At 39.4% G+C, this 20,381-nt stretch overlaps 1 protein-coding gene across 4 annotated transcripts in view; it reads right to left on the bottom strand.

Moving 5' to 3' along the window:
- DOCK3 (dedicator of cytokinesis 3) overlaps positions 1-20,381 on the bottom strand; it is a 390,231-nt gene that overhangs the window by 166,554 nt on the left and 203,296 nt on the right. For all 4 annotated transcript variants that reach the window (XM_082414877.1, XM_082414876.1, XM_082414875.1 and 1 more), the window contains exons 8-9: positions 10,303-10,344; positions 9,462-9,616 (exon numbers count right to left, since the gene is read on the bottom strand). In XM_082414877.1, the coding sequence (XP_082271003.1) occupies positions 9,462-9,616; positions 10,303-10,344 (197 nt within the window). The remainder of the gene's footprint in view (positions 1-9,461; positions 9,617-10,302; positions 10,345-20,381) is intronic.

The raw sequence follows: 20,381 nt of genomic DNA, 5'->3' as shown, positions 1-20,381 counted from the left end.
TAATAGCTCCTTTAAAATCCTTGTCTGATAATTTCAACATCTGAGTTATCTCAGGATTGGCTTCTGTTGACTGTCTTTTCCCCTCAGACTGGGTCATATTTTCCATGTTCTTTGTATGTCCCATAATTTTGGGTTGTACCCTGGACATTGTAGTTGTTATGCTGTGGAGACTCTGGATTCTCTTACAGTCTTCTGAAGAGGGTCAGTTAGTATTTTTATTTTAATAGGAAATTAATTTGGTTAGACTTAATCTGTAATCTGTTTCTCCTGTGACTGATGGCAGGTCAAACTTCAGTTTTCTCTTTATTTATTTTTAAAAATATTTATTTATTTATTTGGTTGCACTGGGTCTTAGTTGTCCTTAGTTGCGGCAGGCAGGCTTCTCAGTTGCAGCATGCATGTGGGATCCAGTTCCCAGACCAGGGATTGAACCCAGGCCCCCTGCACTGGAAACGTGGAGTCCTATCCACTGTGCCACCAGGGAAGTCCCTCAGTTTTCTTTTAGTCTTAGTTGCTAGCTGCTTTGAGTTTGCCCTGCATATGTGTGATTCAGGGATCAGCCAGTGACATGGGCAGAGGTGATATATAACATCTGGGATTCTCCATCTCCTGCTCTCTCTTTCCCAGGATTCCCTTCAAGCCCCAAGCTCCATCTCTTGGTTCCTCAGGCTAAAAATATGGCAGGCTTCTATTAGCGTTTTAGCTACCCCATGCTATGTTGAGAGTACAGCTCTGACCAAAACCACAAAAACAGGACACTCACCCTGTGTTGGTCCCTTTCTCCAAGTTTTTACTTCCCTCCAAAATCTGCTGCTTCTGTTCATTCAGCAGAACCCTAACGTGGTTGTTTTTCTGGATTTTACCCACTGTTAATAGTTAATTGTTGGAGGGCTGGCCTGTTTGGAGGTCACTCCACCATACCAGAAATGAAACCAGCACAGATCTACCTCAAAAAAAAAAAAAAAAAAAAAAAAGCCCAAGTCCAAGCCACCATCATCTCCCATTTGGATTACTGCAAAGGCCTCCTATCTAGTTTCCTAATTTATCTTTAAGTGACCAGGGGTAAGAAGGCTGGTTGTAATTTCATCCCTTGGTCCACCTCATTAATTTGGAAGTCATTTTGAGATCCAAGGATGAGAAGATGGTAGAAGAAAGGTCTCTCCCCTGGAAGATAGTCCCATGGTATGTTCACCTTCTCAGTAAGGCCTACCCTGAACACCTTATTCAAAACAGCAAATCCTCCTTCGTACTTTAACTTTTTCTATTCTATATCATTTATCCCTCCAAATACACTCTACAATTTAATCTTTGTTATATTTATTGATTGACTCCCCCTACCAGAATACAAGTTTCACAAGGACAGGAATTTCTGTGTGTTTTCCTCACTGCCATGTCTCTAGAGCCTATACCAATGGGAGCACATAACAGGTGAAAAATAAACGTCTGACTATATCAATCCACTATCACTTATACCTCTGATACCCCTTAATTTTCCACATTCCTCTCTAGGCAGAGGATTTTTCCAAACTTATGTCAGTAGCATTAGTTATTCTATTCTACTTTGCACTGTGTGTCATGGTCTAGACAGAGTAGACAACAAATTTCTTGTAAACTAAACAAAGAACTTCTTAAAGAAGCCTGACCACTTCTTTTACTGTTTTTGTCCCGACTCCGTAGGACATTGTATTAAGAAATTTCCCCAGCCTGATATTTAGACTCTGAACATAATGAAACGATGGCACATACAGGAGAGCAATTTCTCACCTTATTCTCAGATGAAAAAAGACACATTAACCACAGGCCAAGGTACATATCTAAAACGGCAGTTTCAACTTGTCTATCTCTAAGCAGATTTTCACCGTAATGTTTCAGAGCAAGATATGATACCTTGAGCATGTATGTAGAAACATGTTGAGTTAGCCTGGCCACTGAAATGAAATATATTTAGCTTTAAACTGCATTTGCATTCATTCTGTCTATATTTTCAGCTTTGTGTTATATTAGAAAAATATATTCTTATAAGAGAAAACTTAAAGGACAATAGATTATAAATGGTTTCACTTAAATATTCATGCGTTGGCTTCTCTATCCATAGGGCACAGGTTCCTGGCTCTCTTTGTGTGAGAGAGTGAGCTAATTTTTAATTTCTCTAGATCTTTGTAATTTCCAGGGAAGATATGCATATTGACAATGAGAGCAGGGTAGGAAAAGAAAGTGATGTTGATAGTCACCACAGTCAGGGTATTAGCCTCTCTTATTCCTGCTGGGACTGACAGAAAATCCTTGGGGGAATGTTGGGTAGTGAGCTGGAGTCTATGTCCCAGACAAAGTTAAGACAGGTTAGACCATACCTGTCTAACTTTGGGGCCCTGAGTGGAAGGACCAAGACTGATGTGCAGGTCCTTCACTGGCTGCCTGAGCACCGCAGATAAGCTCTAGTTGCATCGTTAAGACATGACCTCTTTTGCAGAGAAAAGAAAAACTTTGATTTAATTAACAAAGTTCTCCGCCATCATTTTAAAAGGAAATTTCTCTCTAGGGGTACCTGAGATTTTCAGAGGCAGATTATCTCTTTTGGGTAGAAAGCTTGCCTCTCAGGCAGAACCCTCTATTTCAATTACAGAGGCAGCGGATTTTCAAGAAAAAGTTCATTCTACGCAAGAGTATTTTGAATGCTGACTAAACTCCAGGAGAATTAGAAATGAGGCTTTTAGCTTGCTTTGCACAGCATCCATGAAAAGATCGCTAACATAAGTGCTTTCACATGATAATCAAGAGAGGTTAAGTTTCTGAGGGCAACTTTGTATTCCCAAGGCCTAGGAGAAAAACCTAGCATACTGAAGACTCCTTAGGGAAAGCCGGTTGAGTGATAAAATCAATCACTAGCACCCAGAGGCTTTAGAGTACTCTGCTAAATTTGTAGGGGGCCAGCGAGAGAATCAGGCATATTAACAGGCACACCAGTAACAGAGAGAAAATTAGTTAAACAATAATACTCCTCCTGTGAATAAGGAAATTCACATAAAAGATAACTGTATCCATATAGAAGCAAATAAAGATCAAAACACAAATTCTTTTCTAAAAGAATATTCTTTATACGATTTGAGGAGGTAATTAGGTGGTAATTATTAAATAGATTAAGATAACAGTTAACACTCATAATGTGTATACAGAAAAATATTTTCTTTCTTTTTCTTAACAGAAAAATATTTTTTAACAAAGGCAATGAGTTCCTTATAGAAGGGAATCCATGATATTAGAGAAAAAATATAAAGGACATTTAAAATTCTAGCCATTTATAGGCTTTGTCCTTTTCTTACCCCATTATCACTCAAAAGCAAGCAGATGTTTATTCTGGATTGCCAAGCCAGAAGGCTTGAAGAAGGGGAGAAGTATAACTGAGAAAATTTTTTTCTTATTTTTCTCCTCATACAGCAAAACCAATATTTGCTATATTTTTTTATAACTGTCTTTCCCTTAAGATTGTTGCCAGCTACTTTAAAAAAAAAGAATTAGTACCAAAACATCAAATATCTGTCAGTTCAAGGATTATTTAAAAAACTTTAGTCTTTTAAAAAATTAATAATTATAATACATATATACATTATACACATATAGATGTATGTAGTTTTTCCCCACAAAATAATACTATACATACAGTTGTAAACTTGCTGTTTTCACTGAATAATATCTCATTAACTTTCTTTCATATATAGAACATGTTTATGTATTTAGAAGTAGTCTCTGTTGTAGGCAGAACTCTAAAATGGTCCCCTAAATTTCCCCCCCAATAATCCCAGGGCTGTATAATCCCTGGGACTGTAAGTATGGTGACTTTTAATCCCATAATTAGGTTATGTTATATGGCACAGTTGACCATAAAACAAGGAGATTATGTGGGTGAGCCTGACCTAACCCCATGAGTCCTTTAAAAGTGCCAAATTTTCTCCTGCTAATTGCAGAAAAGGAAGTAAGAGATTCACAGCACGGAAAGGATTCACTGCACTATTGCTAACCTGAAGATGGAGGGGGCTAGATAGCAAGAAAGGCAGGTGGCCTTTAGGAGATAAGAGCAGCTCTCAGCTGACAGCCAGCAAGGAAACTGAACCTCAGTCCCACAACTGTAAAGAAACTGAATCCTGCCAACAACAACCAATGAACTTGGAAGCAAATTTTCCCCTAGAGCTTTTAGATTAAAACACAGCCCAGTTGACACTTGGACTTCAGTCTTGTGATATCGTGAACAAAGAACCCAGAAATGCCTTCTAACCTACAGAACTATGAACTAAAAGATGGGAAATTTTAAAATCCATTAAATTTGTTGTAATTTGTTATGCAACAATAGAAACCTAATTCAGTCCCTCTCTCACTTCTTTTCACCTCAATTTTTTCAAAGGTTACCCTATTATTTATCTAGTCATTTCTCTTCTTATGAACATTTAGACTGCCTTAAAATATTTGCTATTACAAAAGTAACATTCTTATACATATGAGCACAAGTTTATTGGTATCAGATTGGTCACAGTATACATACACAATTTTAAAAATGTGTTCTATGATACCAAAAGCACAAGCAACAAAAGAAAAAACAGATACAGTAGGCTTCATCAAAATTAAAAAGTGTTGTGCATCAACATTACCAAGAAAGTGAAAAAAGACAACCTACAGGAAGAAAAAAATAGTTCTTCAAATGTTGAATTCAAAACCCTGGTGACAACTGATCCAGCTCACCATGACAGGATAAGTCATCTCTCCCAGTATATCATTGCAAAGCTGACTGTATTTCTTTCCCAAACCATACAATTTAATCCTAAATATGAAGCAAAGTCTGAAATGTAACTGATTAGAAAAAATATATAAAACAACCAGGATTTGGATAGGACTTCTAATTTTGTGTTTGTTTTTTTATAAATTTATTTTTTTATAAATTTATTTATTTTATTTATTTATTTTTGGCTGTTGGGTCTTCATTGCTGTGTGCGGGCTTTCTCTAGTTGTGGCGAGCAGGGGCTACTCATTGCGGTGTGTGGGCTTCTCATTGCAGTGGCTTCTCTTGTTGTGGAACACGGGCTCTAGGTGTGTGGGCTTCAGTAGTTGTGGCACATGGGCTTAGCTGCTCCACAGCATGTGGGATCTTCCCGGACCAGGTCTCGAACCCGTGTCCCTTGCATTGGCAGGCGGATTCTTAACCACTGCACCACCAGGGAAACCCCAGGACTTCTTATTTCTTTCAGCTTGAAAAGCTCTATAAAAGTTTCTATCTTAATAGGTTGTATTTTTTGTTTGTTTTTCCCTGAATTTTTTTTTTTTTTGATGTGGACCATTTTGAAAGTCTTTACTGAGTTTGTTACAATGCTGCTTCTGTTTTAAGTTTTGGTTTTTTGGCCACGAGGCATGTGAGATCTTAGCTCCCCAACCAGGAATCGAACCTGCACCCCCTGCATTGGAAGGCAAAGTCTTAACCACTGGACCGCCAGGGAAGTCCCTCCTTGACTTCTTTTTTTTTTTTTTTTAAATACATCTTTATTGGAGTATAATTGCTTCACAATACCATGTCAGTTTATGTTGCACAACAAAGCGAATCAGCCATATGCATACACATGTCCCCATATCCCCTCCCTCTTAAGCCTCCCTCCCGTCCTCCCTATCCCACCCTTTTAGGTCATGGCAAAGCACCGAGCCGATCTCCCTGTGCTATGCTGCTGCTTCCCATCAGCCAACTATTTTACATTCAGCTCCCTGACTTCTTATTGTGCTTAAAGTCTTGCTACATGTCAATAAGACATCTGCCCATCTTACTTTTCCACTCAGCTTGTTTGGTACTTAAAATTGGGAATAACATGTTTCACATCTTTTAGGAATTCTGTAATACCCTGTTCAGACCTCCTCAGGGGCAGGGACATTTCTTTTTTAACTCTAAATCCCTAGCAGGTATTGCAGGGGCCCACAAACAAGAAACCCTCAGCAAATGCTTGCTAAACTGTTCAACTAAATGAGAATTTCTTGATTCACAGGACTGATTGGTACTTATTTGATAGATGGATTTATTCATTCATTCACTCAATAACTATTTATTTAATGCTCCAATATCCAAAGTCCTGTGGTTAGCACTGGGGAGAAAATGGTACAAAAAACACAAAAGGAAGCTCCCATTCCAGTGGGGGAAATCTACATGCATGTGTATAATTACAGTATAATATCTGGTAATGGGATAAAGCTAGGTACAGGGTGACATAATGTGTACAATGAAGCCCCAGGACTGATTCTACTCATAAATAGAATGAGGAAGGTTTCATAAAGTTGAGTTGTAAAGAATGAACAGGAGTTTACCAAGCCAACAAAGGCAGAGAGGCACGAAAGAGCAAGGCATGTTTAGAAAAAGCCAAATAAGTCATCAGGAGTAAACTAGGATGCATGAAATAAAGTTAGAGAAACAGGCAGAATTATATCATGCTGGGCCTTTTATGCCATGCTAAGTAACAAGGGCTTTTAGCCTAAGTGGGAGCTGACATGAACAGTTTGCATTTTTAAAAGAGAAGTATGGTGGTGGTGTGGAAGATAACTCAGGGTAGGAAGACAGATTCAGGGAGTCTACATTTGGGGAGAAATGTGAAGGATCTGGGGTGACAGTGAGGATAAAGTGAGGGTAGTGATTTGATTGGCATTAGGAGATAGAAGTTAATAAGATACAGTGATTAACTGAGAAGGGATGGAGATAGAGAGGGAGGAGCCTAAGAGGACTCCTAAGTTTCTGATATGGATCTCTGAGCAAATGCCTTTCACTTGATTTAAGGAGGAAGTATATGTGTGAGGATAGAAAATGAACACAGTTTAGAAATGTTGATGGATGTCTGAAGGACATCCAAGGGCATATGTCTGGTAGAAAAAAGGAAATGAGGACCTGAAGCTCAGGGGAGAGGTCTTAATTAGAGATTTAGATTTCAAGGCTAAATATTTATGATTCTGTTTGGAATGATGAAATGAAACAAAAAAATAGAGCTACCAAGGCCCTGCCAGCTGCTGTTTCTGCCCTCCAGCAGATCATCTAATACTCATCAGTCAACATATATCAGAATGCACGATGTGGGTTGGCAATTTGTCATTCACTTTAGCCCTTCTAGGTGTGCCTGTGGAATCAGCAATAAGACTTAAGAGTAGAGGAATAGCTGGTCTTCTCTTTAGTTTGCTCCCCCGCTCACATGTGTTCTTTGGCACAGAGGTTGAGTGTATCCTGGCAATACTGAACACTAGACTAGCACCATTTGATTGGCGGCCAGACTAGAAATATTTGACTGGAAAAATAGTCACTCAAGGAGTTATCTTGAGGAGAAGAAACAATTAAACCGATTGCTCTGTATCTATTCTCTGTGCACCTGATGTAATACATCCCCCTAATCTTTTGTGACTTCTGACAACTGCTTCAAAAAAGTAATATGTGACCAATTTGATAATTAATCATAATGAAAGCATAATTATCTGATAATACCAGCTCAATGACCTAAAATTTTTAAGGGCTTACACACTACACAAATCCTAATGGAAAGAAGAAAGAACATTTATTGGTTAAACCTATGTCTAAAATTCTACTTGTTAGTTCACTCTTAAAACTAAAGAAACTGTGTATTTTCAACTAAGAATCTTACAGTTTTATTACGTGAATGTGAAGGTTGTATAGTTCTCTAATATGTAGGGATTTTAAATGACCTAATCATTTCCAGCAACTCAGTAAAAATTTTTTTTTTACATTTCTTCTTTTAAAATGTTTTATTGTTTCTTGAGACTAAATTATAAACAGTAAGTCCAAAGATAAAACAACTGCATGGACTGATGATCCTGCATGAATTACAAACCAGAGCAATGCGGTGCCTGTACTGGGCTTGCATCTTCTCTGTGCAGTAAGTCCGATAAAGAATGTACTGGGCACAGGCACTGTGTGTGGTGCTAGGATCATGGAGAGAGAAGACAGAGTCCCTGGCACTCAAAGATGACAAAACAGTGTGCTCTGGTTTTCAAACTGTAACCCATGTACTTTCAGTGGTTCCACAGGGTACTTACTAGGTAGGGGCAGGGACACTGTGAGATTCCTGTTACTTCCCCTTTCATCAGCAGAGTAGTTCTATTTGATCTGTTTCATTTATTGAACTTTCTTATAAAATTTAGCTTGAAGAAAAAGGACTCTTCCACACACAAATGTTAAATAAGAAAGTTTACAAACCTCTGGTCTAGTAGAAAAACAAGAGCAGTCAGAATCTACATTCATGCAGCCCTGGCCTATAGTCTTGCCTATGTGCAGCAGCTGTAGTTGCCTTCACCACCACAGCTTTCCTAGTAGCACATACTGGGAGCCACTGGTGACAAGGAAAACCCACATGCCCTCATCAGTGAGTAGTATATCATTTTACTCCTATGCCAAAGTGAAGCACAGTGCTTTAATTTTGGGGGGAGCAGGGTGGGATAGTCAAGACTAGAGGCACTGTGGAACATACAAATTAACTGCTTTCTTTTTGTACTCTGTTATAACTTCCATTTAAAATCTTCCCACGTGTAGCACGCAATTGGAAAAGTAAAAGTTATTTTCAAATCTTAAGTAAAACAACAACAACAACCCATAAAGCAGTCTTAACACAGAAAGTTCCCATGCAACATGAAAGGATCCCAAGATTTATTTTCTCTCTGCCCCACCTAGAAGATAATCACAGAGAAAAGTCAGGGCTCCCTAAAATTCCAAGTTGGCTACAAAGGTCTTCTCACCCTTTTAGAGCCTTGCTGACATCTAGAGGAAGAGAAGCCTAGAATGTCTCCTTGATTTCTCCCTCCCTTTCAAGGGGAAAAACACTACTGCAGTTGCTCATGCTTAAGGGTCTCATTGCTCTCTCAAGACACACAGTCTACTGCATGTCAGCCCCTTTCTGTGGCTTCTCCTCCAATCCAAGTTAAAGAGGAATGATAGAGTCAGGCCAACTTTCCCTTTTGTCCAGAATATGCTCTTCCTTTTACAGGGCTAGGCGGACAATGAGGGCTGGGGCTGCCCTCAAACAGGACAACATTAGCCTATTTCCTCGTGAGCCCTCTCTATCCCACATGCAGGAAAGCAGAGCCCAGGGCTTCCTGCATTCAAGAGCTGGGTCGCTTTGCTGAATTTGCTTTGTTCTATGTTTCTCCTATGTGTTTCCTCTGGCATTGAATAGATGCATCCTTTGCTTTCCCTGAGGTGGTGATGGCCAAGACTGAGTTTTGAACTTCCATGTGGAAATAGGTACAGGGACAAAAGAGGCCACATGTGACTTCAGGGTACACTGGGATTTGAAGCAAAACTCTCAGCTAAATAAGAGGAGGTTACTTTATCTTGTTTTGCCTCCTCCGTGCATCTATCTTCTCTGAAGTCCAGAGATGCCTACGATCTAGGACACACCATTCTAATACAGAGTCTCAACCTCACCAGAGCTTCTAATAACTTTTACCTGATCTGCTTGCCTTCTCTCATATCATATAAGGAAAAGAAGACATCGGTATCTTCCCCAATGGTATTGTAGGTGAAACTCTTCAGACTGAGGAAGAAGTGATGTGGCACTGGTATCCGACAGGTTTCCCCATGTCGTGGGCGCATTGTATCTACCTAATGAGGAAGGCAAAAAACAGTGATTGCTAATATTGTAGTTATTCATTATATTGATCATAAGTAAAATTAAAACTAAATGACTAACTCCTCATACTGCTGAAGGGGATCATTTAAGAGAAAGGGAGATTGAAAGTGTTTTCTTTGCTAGTAGCAGATGTTGCGTCAATATGCTTGATTTGAGGTAGGCAAATATGCAGCTGGGAAAAGTAAACAGAGTGAAGGAGATATGGGAACAGTAATTCCAACTTATAAGTGAACTCAAAATCTCCACCAGGTCACAAACATCTAAATTCTCCAGAGAACCATTTTCAAAGTCACTTCTTGGAGATGCTGTCATGACCCTGATGCACTTGGTTTATACTGTTAGATAGTAATAGTTACCATTCTAAATACCATTTTTATTTTCTCAGACTGATTCATTTTAGTCTCTCGGTCTACTCTGTTTCAACTGTGCTTGTGTAAATTTGCACAGAGGAGTGGAGAGTAGCCAAGTCCGCTTGGAGGTCAGGGCTCCTTAGGTCACAATCAAGAAGTCAGTGGTAAAAAAAAATAAATAAATAAAAATAAAAGATTATCAAAAAGAAAAAAAAGAAGTCAGTAATTTCTTGGTGCATCCCTATTTTATAATCACATAAAAGAAAGAATTGAGGGAAAAGATAGGGAGGCCTGGTTAAGTTGCTTACCTGAGATGTGCTTTGCTGTACGCTCTGCCGGCTAGATAAATGCTATGGAAAGAAAGAAAAACTCAGTCAATTGGGAAGGAAACTAACTTTTACCAGGAACCTTCTATACGCTAGGCATTCTGATATATATTTTACATATATGATCTCATTTAATTCTAATAACCTTGTTAGACAAATGTTATTTGTATTTGACAGAGCCAACTAAGGTTTAGTGTAAGGAAGTGAAATGCTGAAGGTCCCACACAGCAAGAAGGTGGCAAAGTCTGGATTCAAACCCAGGCCTTTCTACCTTAGAGTACCAGCCAAGTCACAGGTGGGTGCTTGCTACTGGATTTTTGCTTTGCCACTGTCCTCTCCACACAATGTATCACATCCTGCACTGCGTGACACAGCTTCCTCAGGCTCTCCACACTGGAGAAGGTATAGCCTTTAACCACAAGTGGCTCCTTCCCAAACATCTCTCCATGCTGTTCCTTTGCTGCTGGCTAAAGTTAGAAGAAGCAGATTCCAATCCCAGCTGCATGCAAATGGGTTGTGAAACTCCAGACAAATTGCTTACTCTCTCCAAGGGACATTTTCCCTCAACTATAAAAATGAAATACAAGTTTTTGTTGTCTTCCTCACAAGGTTAATGCAAGGTTCAAACAACATAATGGGAAGCAGCAAGACATAGTAGTTAGGGACCTAAGTGCAAAATTTTAAACCTTGACTCTCACTTTCCTCATCTGTAAAGTGAGGATAACATTTCATGCTGAACTTCATAGGGTTTTGTGCAGATTAACCCAGCATAGTACACACTGTAAGTGGTTGATCATTGTTATCTATAATTAGTATTCTTATTATTATTGCTGTTCTATTTTTATAATTAGTTATTAAAGAAAAGTCAGTCACATTTAGAAGTAAACCCCGGCCAGGAAGAAAGGTGTGTTCACCATTCTTCAAGTCCCTGGTCTTAGGAGACATGAAAATGAGAGTTTCTATCCTGCCTCCTTTTGACCCCTACAGGTTGTGAGACAGCTCTCATTTGGTGAACTGTTCCACATCACATGGCTAATAAGACTGGTTGCTGAGTAGAATGGTTTCATTCTTTTAACAAGTATTCACATTTAACCCTAAATAAAACTGAAGTACAATTAAATATTAATTTAAATGCATCTCACTAGCTATATTAGTTAATTATTAAATATTCATGTGCATTATTAGCTATATTAGCTAATTATTATTGACTATTAATGTTCATCCATGGGAATATATGTTCCCATGATACATATTAAATATAATTAAAACAGGTCTCCACCAGCTGGGGAAACCATCACATAGAAGGCTTATGTACAACAGAAAACTTCATATATAAAATAGTTCACACAAAAAAAAGCTTTAAAAAAATCAGGCTTTCAAAAAAAAAAAAAAAAGCAAGCTTTCTATGGTTTACTGACCCATATCCCACTGGGAAGGTTACTGGTCTACAACTCTTTCCATTGTTTTATTTTTAGGGGCTACACTAAGGCATTCTTCTCAAGTGAATTTACTGACTAACTCTTAAAAATGACTACCAATCATAAACATTAATGTTCAATTATAACTATATATGGGAGTTTACAGCTAATTTCAGTGTAAATCATCCTGGCTGACAATAAAAGACATCATTCTAGACTTCAGAGGCATCAAATTTGGGGAGAACTTGGGTCCTCCCTGCTGGCGCAGTGGTTATGAATCCGCATGGCAATGCAGGGGACATGGGTTCGATCCCTGGTCCAGGAAGAGCCTACATTCTGCGGAGCAACTAAGCCTGTGTGCCACAACTACTGAGCCTGCACTCTAGAGCCCGAGAGCCACAACTACTGAGCCAGCGTGCTGCAACTACTGAAGCCCGTGCGCCTAGAGCCCGTATTCTGCAACAAGAGAAGCCACCGCAATGAGAAGCCCGTGCACCGCAATGAAGAGTAGCCCCCGCTGAGAAGCCCGTGCACCGCAACGAAGAGTAGCCCTTGCTCGCTGCAACTAGAGAAAGCCTGCGGGCAGCGAAGAAGATCCAACGCAATCAAAAAAATAAATTAAAAAAAAAAATTGGGGGAGAACTCTTCAACCTAGTCTGAAAGCACCCCACATGGGTAGCCAGAGAATGGCATCAGAACTGGCATTTTGGAATGTACAAATGTACATTTCCACCAAAAGTGCATAAGAGTTCTCTTTTCTCCATATCCTTGCGAGCATTTATTTAATGATAAGCAAATAGGTGTGAAGTAATATCTAACAGGTGTGAGGTTGCATGTCATTGTGGTTTTGATTTGCATTTCCCTGATGATTAGTGATTATCAAACACCTTTTCATGTATGTATGACTTCTTTGGAAAAAAGTCACATCTTTTTCTCATTTAAAAACTCAGAATAATTGATTTTTTGCTACTGAGTTTTAAGAGTTCCTTACATATTTTGGATATTAACCCTTTATCATATATAAGGTTTGCAAACATTTTCTCCTATTCTGCAGGTTGAATTTTCATTTTGTTGATTGTATATTTTGCTGTACAGAAACTTTTCTGTTTGATATAGTCCCACTTGCTGATTTTTGCTTTTGTTGCTTGTGCTCTTGACGTCATATCCAAAAGATCACTGCCAACACCAACATCAAGCAGCTTTTCCCTTATGTTTCCTTATAGGAGATTTACGGTTTCAGGTCTAACATTTAAGTCCTTAATCCATTTGGAGTTAATATTTGTGCGTGGCATAAAACAGGAGTACAGTTTCGTTCTTCTGCATATCCAGTTTTCCCAACATTTATTGAAGAGACTATCCTTTCCCCAGTGAATATTACTGGTTCCCTTGTTAAAATATTACTTGACTGTATATGTGTGGGTTTATTACTGGGATTTTGATTCTGTCCCATTGGTCTACGTGTCTGTTTTTATGCCAGTACAACATTCACTGTTTTGAATTACTACAGATTTATAATATAGTTCAAAATCAGGAAGTGTGATGCTTCCAGGCTTTTTTCCTTCTCAAGATTGCTTTGGCTATTCAGAGTCCATTGTGGTTCCATACAAATTTTAGGATTGGTTTTTCTATTTCTGTGGAAAACACCACTGGAATTTTTATAGGGATTGCATTGAATCTATAGATGGCTTTGGGTAGGGTGGATATTTTAACAATATTAACTCTTCCAATTCTTGAGCATGGGATATCTTTCCATTTATTTTTGTCTTCTTTAATTTCATCAATATCTTACAGTTTTCAGTATACAGATCCTTTACTTACTTAGTGAAAGTTATTCCTAAGTATTTTATTGTTTTTGATGCTATTGTAAATAGGATTGTTTGCTTTATTTTTTTTCAGATAGTTCATAGGGTATTCTGATTTTTGTAATTGATTTATGTATGTTGATTTTGTATCCTGAAACTTTATTGAATTTTTTTATTCTAACAGTTTTTTGGTGGAGTCTTCAAAATTTTCTATGTATAAGATCATGTCATCTGCAAGTAGTGACAGTTTCTTTCTTTCTTTACCATTTGGATGCCTTTTCTTTCTTCTTCTTGCCTAACTGCTCTATTGTTCTGGCTAGGGCTTCCAGTACTATGGGGCTTTTTTTGTTTTTTGTTGTTGTTGTTGGTTTTTCTGGCTGCGTTGGGTGTTTGTTGCTGTGTGCAGGCTTTCTCCAGTTGTGGCGAGCGGGGGCTACTCTTCATTGCGGTGCACGGGCTTCTCATTGTGGTGGCTTCTCTTGTTGCGGACCATGGGCTCTAGGCACGTGGACTTTAGTAGTTGCAGCACATGGGCTCAGTAGTTGCAGTGCATGGGCTCTAGGGCGTGTGGGCTTCAGTAGCTGTGGCACGCAGGCTGAGTAGCTGTGGCTCACGGGCTCTAGAGTGCAGGTTCAGTAGTTGTGGCGCATGGGCTTAATTGCTCTGCAGCACATGGGACCTTCCCGGGCCAGGGATCGAACCCACTGGCAGGTGGATTCTTAACCATGGCGCCACCAGGGAAGTCCCTCCAGTACTATGTTGAATAGGAATGGTGAGAGTGGGCACCCTTGTCTTGTTCTTGATCTTAGAGAAAAAGCTTTCAACCTTTCATTGTTGAGTATGATGTTAGCTGTGGGCTTCTCATATATGGCTTCATTATATTGAGGTGTGCTTCTTCTATGCCCACTTTCTTGAGAGTTTTTATTATAAAGGATGTTGAAATTTTGTCAATTGCTCTTTCTGCATCTATTGAGATGATCTTATGATTTTTTAATTGAACTACAGTTGATTCACAATGTTGTGTTGGTTTCAGGCATATAGCAAAGTGAGTCAGTTTATATATATATATATATATATATATATATATATATACACACACACACACACACACACATATATATGTATATATATAATGTTTTACAGATTCTTTTCCATTATAGGTTTTGATCATACGATCTTTATCCTTTATCTTGTTAATGTGGCACATTACATTGATTGATTTGCAGATGCTGAACCATTCTTGCATTCCTGAAATAAATCCCACTTGATCATGTGCTGTTAATGTGCTGTTGAATTTGGTTTGCTAGCATTTTGTTGAGAATTTTTGTATCTACATTCATCTGGGATATTGGCCTTCTTTTCTTGGAGTGTCCTTATCTGGCTTTGGTATCAGGGTAATGATGGCCTTGTAAAATAAGTTTGAAGAGTGTTTCCTCCTATTCAAATTTTTTGTTAGAGTTTCAGAAGGATTGGCATTCATTCTTCTTAAATGTTTGATAAAATTCACCCATGAAGCCATCTGGTCCTGGGCTTTTCTTTGTTAGGAAGTTTTTGATTACTGATTCAATCTCCTTACTTGTTACTGGTCTGTTCAGTTTTCCTATTTCTTCATAATTTAGTCTTGGTAGGTTGTACGTTTCTATTTAGGGTGTCCAATTTGTTGGCATATAATTGTTCATAGCAGTCTCTTACGATCATTTGTATTTCTGTTTATCAGCTGTCTCTTCTTTCATTTATAATTTTATTTACTTGACTTCTCTTTTTTCTTGCTAAATCTAGCTAAATATTTGCCAACTAGTCTTTTCAAAAAAAAAACCCAACTCTTAGCTTCATTGATCCTTTCTATTGTTTTTCTGTTCTTTATTCCATTTATTTTTGCCCTGATCTTTGTTACCTCCTTCCTTCTGCTGACTTTGGGAATAGTTTGTTCTTTTCCTAGTTCTACGAAGTATAAAGTTCGGTTATTTGAGATCTTTTTTTCTTAACGGAGGCATTTTTCACTATAAACTTTCCTCTTAGATTTGCTTTCACTGCATCCCTAAGTTTTAGCATGTTGTGTTTCCATTTTTGCTTGTCTCAGGACATATATTTTAATTTCCCTTTTGATTTCTTCTTTGACTCATTGGTTGTTCAGGATTTTGTTGCTTAACTGCAACATATTTGTGGATTTTCCAGTTTTCTTCTTGTTATTGAATTCTAGTTTCAAATCACTGTAGTCAGAAAAGATATTTCATATGATTTCTATCTTCTTATATTTGTTAAGACTTATTTTGTGGCCTAACGTGTGATCTATTCTGGAGATTGTTCCATGTGCACTTGAGAAGAGTGTGTATCCTGCTGCTATTGGACAGAATATTCTTAATATTCCAAATATGACTGTTAGGTCCATTTGGTACTAAGTGTAGTTCAAGTCCAACGTGTCCTCATTGATTTTCTGTCTGAATGATCTATCACTTGTTGAGAGTGGGGTACTAAAGAATCTAATATTGTTGTATTCTTGTCTATTTCTCGCTTCAGTTCTGTTAATATTTGCTCTATAGATTCAGGTGCTCTGAAGTTGGGTGCATATATATTTACAGTTGTTATATGCTCTTGATGAATGACCCCTCTATCATTATATAATCACCTTCTTTGTTTCTTGTTACAGTTTTTAAATTAAAGCCTATTTTGGGACTTCCTTTGTGGCGCAGGGGTTAAGAATCCGCCTGCTTATGCAGGGGACACGGGTTTGAGCCCTGGTCCGGGAAGATCCCACATGCCACAGAGCAACTAAGCCCATGCGCCACAACTACTGAGCCTGAGCTCTACAGCCTGTGAGCCACAACTCCTGAGCCCACGTGCCACAGCTACTGAAGCCCATGTGCCTAGAGCCCATGCTCCACAACAAAAAGAAGTCACCACAATGAGAAGCCCATGCACCACAACGAAGAGTAGCCCCCACTCGCCGCAGCTAGAGAAAGCCCGTGCACAGCAATGAAGACCCAACACAGCCAAAAATAAATAAATAAATAAATTTATTTATTTTTAAAAAATAGCCTATTTTGTCTGATATAAAAATAGCTACTGCTGCCATCTTTTGGTTGCCATTTGGATGGGTTATCTTTTTCTGTTTCTTGCTTTCAGCCTATGCATGTTCTCAACACTGAAGTAAGTCTGTTAATAAACAGAATATTCTTGGTTTTTTTTTTTTTAAATCCATTTGGCCACTCTATGTCTTTTGATTGAGAATTTAATCCATTTACATTTAAGTAAAGTAATTATAGATAGGTAAGAAATTTCTATTGCTATTTTAAAAATTGTTTTCTAGCTCATTTTGTAGTTCCTTTCCTCTTCTCTTGCTGTCTTTCTTTGTGAACTGATGATTTTCCATAGTAGTGTGCTTTGATTCACTTCTCTTTATCTTGTATGTATCTACCGTAGGTTTTTGCTTTCTGGTTACGTGAGACTTACATAAAACATCTTATAGATAAAGCTATTACAACTTAACTTCAATCCCATACAAAATCTCTACCCTTTTACTCACTTCCCACCACTTTATGTTTTTGATATCACAGTTTACATCTTTTTATACTGTGTATCCATTAACAAATTATTGTAATTATAGTTATTTTTAACTTTTCTGTCTTTTCACCTTTATACTAGAGTAATATATTCTGAATTTGACTATATACTTAAGTGTTTTATATCTTCATGTTTTTTTTAAAATTTATTTTATTTATTTTATTTTTGGCAGCGTTGGGTCTCATTGCTGCTTGTTTGTTTTTATATATAGTAGTGTGTATCTGTTAATCCCAAACTTCTAATTTACCTCCCCCCCTTTCCCCTTTGGTAACCATAAGTTTGTTTTCTATGTTTGTCAGTCTATTTCTGTTTTGTAAATAAGTTAACTTGTATCATTTTTTTAGATTCCACATCTAAGTGATATCATATGGTATTTTTCTCTGTCTTTGATTTTTGATAGTTTTATTATAATGTCGTGGAGAACATCTCTGTGGGTTCAAATTGTTTGGGAACCTATGAGCTTCGTGAACTTGATGTTCAAATCTCTCTCCCCAGATTTGGCAAGTTCTCAGGCATTACTTTAAGTAAGCTTTCTGCCCCTTTCTGCTCTCTTCTCTTCCTGGTTCTCTAATAATGTATAGATTGATTCTCTTAATGGTAACCTTTAAATATCATAGCGTTTCTTCATTCTTTTTACTTTTTGCTCCTTTGACTGGAAAATTCTGATATATCTGTCTCTAAGTTCACTAATTCTCTCTCTTTTTTTTTTTTTTGGCTCCACTGGACCACCAGGGAATTCCAGGTACTCTTTGTTTTTTGGGTTTTTTAAATCTTTTTTGGCTGCATTGGGTCTTCGTTGCTGCACACGGGCTTTCTCTAGTTGTGGCAAGCGGGGGCTGCTCTTCGTTGTGGTACACGGGCTTCTCACTGTGGTGGCTTCTCTTGTTGTGCAGCACGGGCTCTAGGCACGTGGGCTTCAGTAGTTGTGGCACGCAGTCTCAGTAGTTGTGGCCCATGGGCTCTAGAGCACAGGCTCAGCAGTTGTGGCACACGGGCTTAGTTGCTCCGCAGCACGTGGGAACTTCCCAGACCAGGGCTCGCACCCGTGTCCCCTGAGTTGGCAGTCGGATTCTTAACCATTGCACCACCAGGGAAGTCCCAAAGTTCACTAATTCTTTCTTCTGCTTGGTCCAGTCTAATATTGAAGCTCTCCACTGAATTCTTCAGTTCAGTCACTGTAATCTTCAGCTCCAAAATTAGTTTGGTTCTCTTTTATGTTTTCTATGTTTTTGTTGAACTTCTCATTTTGGTCTTGTTTTATTTACCTGATTTTGTTGAACTGTTTACTGGTGTTCTCTTGTAGCTCTCTGAGCATCTTTAAAATAACTACTTTGAATTCTCTGTCAGGCAATTTGTATATCTCCATTTCTTTAGGGTCAGTTACTGAAAATTTACTGTGTTCCTTTGGTGGTGTCATGTTTCTCTGATTTTTTGTGATCCCTGTAGCCTTTCATAGTTGTCTGCACATTTGAAGAGCCGTTATCTCTTCAAGACTTTATGGACTGACTTTGGTAAGGAAAGACCTTCACCTATGGATGTGAGGATGCTAGAGCATGCTATGACTCTGGGTCTAATGGTGCAGGGTGTCCAGGTTAGGGCATATCGTAGCTCTGGGCTCAGGGTGCAGGTCTCATTGGCTGAGGCCACATAGGTCCACAATATCAACAATTCTGTGAATCTTAGGGAAAGCTGTGGAGGGTCCACAGTAGCTGCAAGGGATGTTGGGGTCCTCAGTGGCTCTTCCAGGTCCAGTGGCTAGGGACCAGGGCAGGCAGCAGTGGTGGCCAGAGTCAGAAGTGTGTACACACATGGCTTCAGGGTCCAGCTTCAGGTGCCTGCATAGTGGGAGGGGGAAGCTGCAGACACACACATAATAGCAAGGGCTGGGACTAGCAGAAAGGGCTGGTGCCAACTGCAGACTGACGAGCAACTGCAGGGACCCTAGCTGTTGGCACATATTCATGAGGTTGTAGAGGCTAGCCATGAGCACATGCATGGCAGTGGAGGCAGGGATGGGAGTTGGGCTGGCAGTGTGCAGGTGCACAGCTGCAGGGGTTACCTTTAGGTGAGCCTAGGGTTGCAGGCCAGTGACAAGTCAAGGCTGGATATGGGCCACAAGCAGCTGTGGGGGCCTTGGCTGTTGGCATACACTCCTGTGGCTACAGGGGCTTGCCGTGGTTGTATGCATGGCAGTGGAGGCCTGTGTTGGGAGTCAGGCTGGTGGCATGCAGGTACACAGCTGCAGAGGCTAGACATGAGCACACACAAAGCAGTGGGGGTCAGCTGTAGGGGTCTAGACTGGTGTCTTACATGCACACAACCACAGAGGCCAGGGCTGCTACATAACTCGTGCTCTGTCAAGAGATGTGGAGGGAGCTGGGGGACTCAGGTGGCTGGCATCTGTGAATGCGGATACCTGTGGGGTGAAAACCTGAATGGCAAAATCTGCAAGGGTTCTGTGGTGGTTACTGGTTTCTTCAGTGGTGAAATATGCTAGGGTCCTCTGTGGAGCAGTCTGCTGGGGTCCATTATGAGGTCCCCAGTAATAAAAGCTGAGGGGTTCTGCAGTGTCCACAAGGGTTGTGTTGAGGTCCACAGCAGCAAAGGCTGCTGGGATTCTAGGCAGAGCAGGCCACTGTGAGCCATGGTTGCTCCCAATGCATGACTGATACTGGCAGCCTCTGTCTGCCCTACTTCCTTGTTCCTAGCCATGTCTAGATGTCTCAGTAGTTATACCAAGTTTATTCCAGTTATCTCAATTGTAATTTTCTAGAGCTTCTGGGGTTGCTTCTTAGATTGCTCCACTCTGCTTCCTGGCTGTCTCATTTCTCTTTGCAGACAGCAATCACCATTTTCTTCCACTGAGTTGTCTGTTTTTTCCAAGTTTCTTTCATAAGTATTTCTTTTGGTCTTTAAGTTTCATGTGGGAGGTTTCTTCCAATGGCTGTTGATGCTTGGCTGTCTGGAATTGCTGTGTAGGACCTGCTGACCACTGGGTTTCACTGTATGGAGGTTTGTGGAAAGCAGTGGTCATCTTATCCAACAGCTTTTAATACCATATATACTCTGATGACTCCAAAATTGTTATATCTTAACTTCACTTCTGAACTCCAGACTTTCAACATCTTAGTCTGGAGGTCTAGAAGACATTTAAACCTTGAAAGGAAAACCCAGAAATATTGATCCCCACTGCTCTACTCTCAAAACTTCTCCCACAATGTTTCCTATTCCATTTCCACCCAGGTCAAAGTTGGGCAGGTCAAAACATAGGAGTCATTCT

The sequence above is a fragment of the Balaenoptera physalus genome (assembly GCF_965194825.1).
Source record: "Balaenoptera physalus genome assembly, chromosome: 11".
Lineage (NCBI taxonomy): Eukaryota > Metazoa > Chordata > Mammalia > Artiodactyla > Balaenopteridae > Balaenoptera > Balaenoptera physalus.
Note: the sequence above shows the minus strand (reverse complement) of the source record. Positions and strands in the feature narration are given on the sequence as shown.